The following is an 8,239-nucleotide window of genomic DNA, read 5'->3' on the forward strand; positions in this document are numbered from 1 at the left end:
CAGACACCCTGTGAGGTAAAAGAAGAAGAAGAAGAGATTGGATTTATACCCCGCCCTTCACTACCCAAAGGAGTCTCAGAGCGGCTTACAAACTCCTTTCCCTTCCCCTCCCCACAACAGACACCCTGTGAGGTAAAAGAAGGAGAAGAGATTGGATTCATACCCCGCCCTTCACTACCCAAAGGAGTCTCAGATCGGCTTACAAACTCCTTTCCCTTCCCCTCCCCACAACCGGCACCCTGTGAGGTAAAAGAAGAAGAGATAGGATTTATACCCCGCCCTTCACTACCCAAAGGAGTCTCAGATCGGCTTACAGTCTCCTTTCCCTTCCCCTCCCTACCACAGACACCCTGTGAGGTAAAAGAAGGAGAAGAGTTTGGATTTATACCCCGCACTTCACTACCCGAAGGAGTCTCAGAGCAGCTTACAAACTCCTTTCCTTTCCCTTCCCCTCCCCACAATAGACACCCTGTGAGGTAGGTGGGGCTGAGAGAGCTCTGACAGAAACTGCTCTTTTTCAAGGACAGCTCTTATCAGAGCTACGGCTTGCCCAAGGTCATCCAGCCAGGTGCAAGTGGAGTGGGGAATCAAACCCGGTTCTCCCAGATTAGAGTCCGCGCACTTAACCACTACACCAAACTGGTCAGCTGACAGATACTTGACTGGTCTTAGTGATGGCAGAAGGAAAGCAGTCATTCCACTGTTGGCACGGAGAGGCTAGGGACGGGATCGTGGGCAGAAATTTGTCCATGTTTGGCTGCCTGAAATGACAGCGTCACCCTGCTTCATGGCTGGGCCAGTCCTGCTCGTTTGCCACGAGTGTGCAAGACTGGGCAGGATTTAAATAAGCTTACAAACTAAGCTTACACTGAGCCAGTGACTCACAAAAGCTCATACCCTGCCACACATTTTGTTCGTCTAAGGTGCTACTGGACATCTTGCTCTGAACCTACGGAGTTTCCCCAAGCAGTTATATAAATCTTAAAAGTTTAAAAACTTGCTGGGGGACATTCATGACCAATGTTCCCTCTAAGCTGTGGAGCCCTGTGAGCAGAAATTCTACTTTGTGAGCGACTGGCATTAAAGTTGTGAGCAGGTAGTTTGGCTGCTGCATAAAATTAGTTTGCTCTGGAACCCATCCTTCCTGAGCTGAGACAAAAATGTGGGAGCTGGAGGCTAAAAAAACTGTGAACTGGCTCACACTAACTCAGCTTAGAGGGAACACTGTTCATGACTGGCACTTAAGGCCCACAGGGAAGAAGAGCCTCCTTGGCTGCGGTCGCACACACTAAATAATCCACGTTCAATCCACTTTCTGTGCACTTTCCAACTGGATTGTACTGTGTGAACTGGCGAAACCCAGTTGGAAAGTCCGTTGAAAGTGGATTATGTAGTGTGTGTTACCACAAGCCTCATCTCCACATCTGGCCCGTAGCTAACATGGGGCCCACGGGGCCCGGCCCCCCTAGTGTTTCTTCTGGGCCCTCTTCCCTGGGCTGCCCCCAAGGTGCTCTAACTTACCACCTGCACGTTGTACTTTCATTTAATTAGCTGGCAAGCCCCCCCCCCCCGAATTCCCTAGCTATCGGGCTGCTCCACATAAACAGAAAAACCCTGCTAACAGCGAAGATCCTTTACCAACTAAAATCCTATGGCTGAGGGTTTTTTAAAACCTAGCTGGCAAGCCTGATCTTGTCAGACCTTGGAAGCTAAGCAGGGTCAGCCCTGGTTACTGCTTGGATGGGAGACGACAGAGGGAGTCCAGGGTTGCTCTGCAGAGGAGGGCAATGGCCAACCACCTCTGAACGTCTCTGGCCCCAAAAAGTTCTACATGGTCATCCTAAATCAGCTGTGTGGCCTGACACTGCCTTCCACCACCAGACTCAGGGCTCTTTCTGTAGCAGGAACTCCTTTGCATATTAGGCCACACCCCCTAATGTAGCCAATCCTCCAAGAGCTTACAGAGCTCTTCTTACAGGGGCTACTGTAAGCTCTTGGAGGATTGGCTACATTAGGGGTGTGTCGCTTAATATGCAAATGAGTACCTGCTACAAAAAGAGCCCTGCCAGTGTTCTATTTATTTCCCCATATCAATACAGTGCCTTACGAAGCATTCTTCCGTTTTGTAATCTGGTCCGGACATGGATGCGTTTACCTTCGTATTTGTGAAGATTTTGCCAAATGTTCTGCAGAGCCGCCAGAAAAACCTTGAGAATTCGTGCACGCAGGCTGTTGAGGCCACGTTGATTTTGCCAACGATTTCTATAAGCTGCGGCAACCTAAAAGGAGGAAATTGCATCAGTGGGTTCCCCCCCCCCCCAAAAAATCACTGCTTGGGTGGCTTTCCAGCACCATACCCACACATGCGCACTTCTTGCATCAATGACCCATTTTTTTAAGGCCTTCTGACACGATACATTAAAGAGCGCTAAAGTAAAACTGCTGCTGCTCATCGTTAACGAATTACAATGACAAAGTTATGGGAGACTGAGAAGTACTATTCTTAAAGATTAGATTCAATATTCGCAAAGGTAACACGACTGGGCTGTTCTCAATCACCACCCAAAGCGGCATCGCAAAGTAATTGATGCAATCAGTTCTGACTGCCAAAAAAATAAAAGGAAAGCACCAAGTGTTGCCACTTTTGCAAAGTGGGGAAAAAAAGCACTTCCTACGTGTTGTAATTATTCAGGGGAATTAAGTAGGGCAAACAAGAAGAACTCACAGCTGATTAACAACCCATAGTAAGGTATCCCAGCCTGTGGTACCCTCATGCTCCAGCTGGTAATCATAAAGCTGCAACAGAACTGCCAGTTGTTCATGGCTTCCGATTATAGTGGCCACATCCTGAAGAGGTGATACAGGCCTTGGGAATCTTGTCACTGGAAGGAAGAAGGAGAAAAGATCGGATTTATACCCCACCCTTCACTATCCAAGGGAGTCTCAGAGCGGCTTACAAACTCCTTTCCCTCCCCCTCCCCACAACAGACACCCTGTGAGGTAAAAGAAGAAGAAGAGAAGAGATTGGATTTATACCCTGCCCTTCACTACCCAAGGGAGTCTCAGAGCGGCTTACGAACTCCTTTCCCTTCCCCTCCCCACAACAGACACCCTGTGAGGTGGGTGGAGCTGAGAGAGCTCTGACAGAAACTGCTCTTTTCCAAGAACAGCTCTTATCAGAACTACGGCTTGCCCAAGGTCATCCATCTAGGTGCAAATGGAGGAGTGGGGAATTTAGAGGTGGGGGGACTAGTGTTTGTGCAAAACCCCGTAGAAGCCCAGGGTCATATGATGCCACAGGTGCAAGGGAATCTCACCTTAATCTGAACCAAGGAATTGTGATTACCAACGACAGAGGGAAATAAATACCCCTGCTTTGGCGGGGAGGGTGGGGTATAAATCCAACAAATAAAATAAAAATAAAATCTGTCTCACATTGAAGAAGAAGAGGAGATTGGATTTATTCCCCCGCCCTTCACTACCTAAAGGTGTCTCAGAGCGGCTTACAAACTCCTTTCCCTCCCCCTCCCCACAACAGACACCCTGTGAGGTAGGTGGGGCTGAGAGAGCTCTGACAGAAACTGCTCTTTTTCAAGAACAGCTCTTATTAGAACTATGGCTTGCCCAAGGTCATCCAGCAGCTGCAAGTGGAGGAGTGGGGAATCAAACCCGGTTCTCCCAGGTTAGAGTCCGCGCACTTAACCACTACACCAAAGGAGACAACAAGCAACCATGAACCAAGGCTAAAAATACCAGGTTTTCCTGGATAAAAAAAAAGGATTGCCTGAAAAAAGCACTGGCTAAAAAAGTATGCTTGTCGAATATGCAGAGCAAGGAGGATAGAAGGAAGAAAAAGACGAAATTTATAACGAAAGGTCTAAAGAAATTGAAAGACTCTAGCTTTAAAAAACCTTTGAAGTGTGACACAAAAAATCCAGAAAAGGATCAGGAGTACAAAGATCGGCGACATTTAAGTGAAAATATGGAAAACCAAAGAAAAAAAGAAAGACATCATGTTAGGGCAGCGCAACTGTATCATATATATTTTGTCTGTACTAGTATGTCTGTTATGTCTCGGTATTACAATTTTGTGAAAATGTGACTTAGGAATTGGCAGATGGTTGACATATATATATATAGTTTTTAAGATTTGGTAAGTAGGAAAGAAATAGCTAATTTTTGACCTTATAGGCTGTTAGTTGATGTTGGACTTGCCTTTAATATGAGTTTCAACGTTACTGATATTTGTTATAGGAATGTACCTGCTTGTTAGAGTTAGAGTGAAATATATAAGTTAATGTGGAACGTTAAACAATAGTTTAAAATGGAGACCATTTTGGAGGTTACAAGACCTGGGTTATTTAAAGGGAATTGAATTTTATTCTGGATCTGAGTCATTATCAGAGTTTCAGTATTTTTTGGTAAGCAAACTGTTGAAAATTATCACTAATATAAGGTCCTCAACAGGACTTGAAAACACAACTTAATATGTAATAGACGGCTTGAAAATAACTACAGATCAAGAAAGATCTGTAGGATAAATTAATTTGTTGTTAGATGAATGAATTCAGGTACAAAATGTGTAAATAAATAGAGTGGTGCAGATGATATGCGCTAAACTGATTGGGGTTGAAGGTGGTGGATTTATGGGTGTTCTGTGTTATGTCTACTTTGTTCTGTATGTTTTTTTCATGTTTCTTTTCTCCTTTATGTGGTAAAAAACTCAATAAAAATTATTATAATATAAAAATACCAGGTTTTTTCCCCCACTGACTCATTTACTACGAAGAAAACGATAAAAATCAGTAACTAAAAAGGCTTCCACCCAGAAAAACTAGAACAGGGAAGTCTAACCAAAATTAATTTAAATCATGGGTACAGGACAAGAGGGTTAAAGCAGACATAGCCTGAGAGATTTAAAGCAAAACTAAACTGGCATAAGTCCTTGCACTGTGGTTTAATTTTAATTTGCACGTATCTTGCCTTCGAGACTGACTTTACTATGAGGTACCCTAGAGGCCTTCTGGATCTTTACCAACAGTTGCTCGGTCCCATGGTAAATCCCTGATGGAAGGCATTTCTGTCAGCTGACCGTGACCTTCTTGTCTCTTCCGCTCCAGCCACGAATGACCCCAGAGACGCTGATCCTTGGGGACGGGGGGCCCTAAGGAACAGCCTGAGGAGAGCTGATGGTCCGGGAAAATCAGCAAAGATCTCCTTCTGCTAGTGGAGATTTACCACGGGGTTCCAAGCTAAGTAATAAAAGTGTCATCTTTACCGATGTCCTCCCAGGCCCACCTTAACCAGAGAACGTGTATGGTTGCGCATGTGTGTTGCTACTCCAGGAGAAGGCGCTGTGACGTTTGTGATCACCACCTGACAAACCGAGGGCCTTTTACTTTGCTAGGAGTAGCGCTGGGCCTCTCTGCTTGTGAGTTTTTATGCTTCTGCTATCAAAATGAAGCTAATGACGGAGGTAGGGGGGGAAAAGGCTCACACAAGTCAAGAATATCTCTTCATTGATACGATTCCGTTAGGTATCGGACCAGCTCCTGAGATGGTATTATAGATTTGTACTGGTCACACTGAGAAAAAGAAAGAAAGGTCGTTCTTTGGTTTGCATTTAGAAAAAGCTAGGTAGCTCTAGCCTAGCTAGGGAAAAACTAGATCACTGTGTTCATGTAACTTTACATTTATTGCAGAAAATACGTTTACCCAATTTCTAAATAAATATTCGGGGGTGGGGGAGGGAGGGGGAGACGTGTGTACCTTCGATCTGTGGGACTTCTCCCTGAAGCTTTGCTTTGCTGGTGAAAGGCGCGTTCTGTAGCACCAGTGCAAAAAGCGAAGGAATCAAGGACTGCAAAGCAGAGAGATACATGTGGAGTTTGTGTTCCTCCAGCCCGTGCTCTCCTTCCTGAAACACAAGACGGAACAAGCTCAGGCTCTGCTCTTTGGCGATCACCAGATTCTCTTCCTCTCACAGAATCTACTGGAGAAAGGCTGGAAGAGGACAATGCGGAGGGATAAACGGAAAACAAAACAGGTCGTACGCAGGGGTTTTGGAGGAAGCGACCTTCTACGCTAACTCGGCCTCTGATCAGAAAATCATCAATCTACTTTTTAGGCCTTTCTAAAAAAAGAGCTGCGGTGGCTCAAGTGGTTAAGACACTGAACTGCAGGCTGTAGAAGGTCGGTAGTTCAGCAGTTCGAGACCCGGGTTGCCGCAAGATGGGGTGAGCTCCCGTCTCTAGTTCCAGCTCCTACCAGCCTAGCAGTTCGAAAGCAAGAAATTGCAAGTAGATAAATAGGTACCACTTCGGTGGGAAGGGAACAGCGTTCCGTGCGCCTCAGTGTTTAGTCATGCCGGCCACATGACCACGGAAACGTCTTCGGACAGCGCTGGCTCTTCGGATTTGAAACGGAGATGAGCACCGCAACCCTAGAGTCGGATTCGACTGGCTTTCGAGCAAGGGAGACCTTTACCTTTACTTAAAAAAAAAAAGCCCTTTTCTGTGAACGATTAAGTGATATAAAAGAACACTGGCACAGTCCAGATGAAATAAAGCCATTTTAAACCTCACTTATTACTAAATCAGAAAATGTAAGCGTGTCAGTTTATCTTCCTTTTCTTAATTTTAAAAAATTGGTTTTCTAATATTGACAAAAATATTCATCATCATTACATAAATTACATGTTAGCAGATATCTTCATAAAATTCAAATAGATACATGTACTAATTTTTACACTGTTATACTGTAGAATAAACCAAATTCACTAAATTAAACCGAATTTTGACTCTTTCAACCATCTATAAAAACCAAACCAATAATTTTCAAAAGCCTCCAAACTTTTTCCTTCAATAATAAAGGTTCATTTCTCCATTTCTGCTATATCAAACAGTTTGAAAACAAATTCTTCTTTAGTCGGGATATTACCATCTTCCCATCTCTTGGCCGTTTATCTTTCTTGGTGAGTCCTGACAGTGCTTAACTCTGTCTGGGTGACATCCATTGTTATTAACAGGGCTTTTTTGGTAGAAAAAGTCCAGCAGGAACTCATTAGCATAATAGGCCACACCCAGAAGCAGAAACACATTAGCATATTAGGCCACACCCCTGACTGCACCGCTCATTAGCATATTAAGCCGCATTCCCATGTTACCAGAAGTGTGGTCATCCAGCCACACCCACCTTTTGCTTCTTATTCTGTTTACCTTGTTTGTGGTCAAAACCCAGGGCCTTTTTTGTAGCAGGAACTCCTTTGCATGTTAGGCCACACAACCCTAACTGTAGTGGGCATGGCCAACTCTGAAGCCAGACAGAACTCCGTTCCTGTGCGTTCCTGCCCAAAAATAGTCCTGGTTATTAATATATCTATGACAGGATCCAGCCCCTTCCTCTGAAATCGAGGATTGTCTCCTCATCTTTGCAGTGACAGGTTACTGAGGACTACAAACCACCAACATTTACTACAGAAATTTCTCTCAAATTCCATTGTAAAAGTTTGAAAATAAAAAATGAGCTAGGAACGGACTCTTTCTATAATCTTCTCAATAAGTTATAAAACAACCTGGGGCTCAGTGCAAGTGTCAAGTTTCAATTTTATGTGTAAAAATCAGCTATTTCATTCTACCTAGTAAGAGGTGATAAACATGTCCAAGAGAAACTGAATGATCACGCTCCCGTTAATTTAGAAGTTCTCAATGTATTCTCTCGTCATCGTAAACAAAAGGTATGTTAGGTTCTTAGCTACATACACACAGCAAATGCGGTGGGTTAGCTTATTCTTATAAGGTTTGCAGATTATTGAATGGCAACTAACAAAATACCCAGCTAATGACAATAGTACCAGTAAGTAGTAAACACACTTTAAAAACTAGAAGATCCATATGAATTACAACATGCGTGCTCATCTCGGATGCACTGTCAAAAGTCTGAAGCACTGAAACAGTACTTACCCTGAGTAGTTTTTCGATTTTACTAAGCAACGTAGGTATAAGATGGGACTGCAAATTTCCCAGTTCAGTAGTCCAGGCAGCATAGGCAGGCAAGAACACCTGATGAGTTGCACTAACTACTCGTTCTGAGGGATCACCCAAAGCTGAAAGTAGTAGTTCAAAACCCTGGTGACACAGAAAGGCCCCGTTTAGCAACATTCAGTTGCTTGGCTTACGCATAAAAGGAAGTACTTCTTCACCCAAAGAGTGATTCACACATGGAATTCACTGCCACAGGA

At 44.2% G+C, this 8,239-nt stretch overlaps 1 protein-coding gene across 1 annotated transcript in view; it reads right to left on the minus strand.

The window, feature by feature from the left end:
• KIAA1468 (KIAA1468 ortholog) overlaps positions 1 to 8,239 on the minus strand; it is a 114,225-nt gene that overhangs the window by 35,246 nt on the left and 70,740 nt on the right. The window contains exons 15-18 of the mRNA XM_015406457.1: positions 7,962 to 8,126; positions 5,770 to 5,917; positions 2,726 to 2,882; positions 2,156 to 2,279 (exon numbers count right to left, since the gene is read on the minus strand). Of these exons, the coding sequence (XP_015261943.1) occupies positions 2,156 to 2,279; positions 2,726 to 2,882; positions 5,770 to 5,917; positions 7,962 to 8,126 (594 nt within the window). The remainder of the gene's footprint in view (positions 1 to 2,155; positions 2,280 to 2,725; positions 2,883 to 5,769; positions 5,918 to 7,961; positions 8,127 to 8,239) is intronic.

Source organism: Gekko japonicus, unplaced genomic scaffold (genome assembly GCF_001447785.1).
Source record: "Gekko japonicus isolate JY-2015 unplaced genomic scaffold, Gekko_japonicus_V1.1 scaffold3585, whole genome shotgun sequence".
Lineage (NCBI taxonomy): Eukaryota > Metazoa > Chordata > Lepidosauria > Squamata > Gekkonidae > Gekko > Gekko japonicus.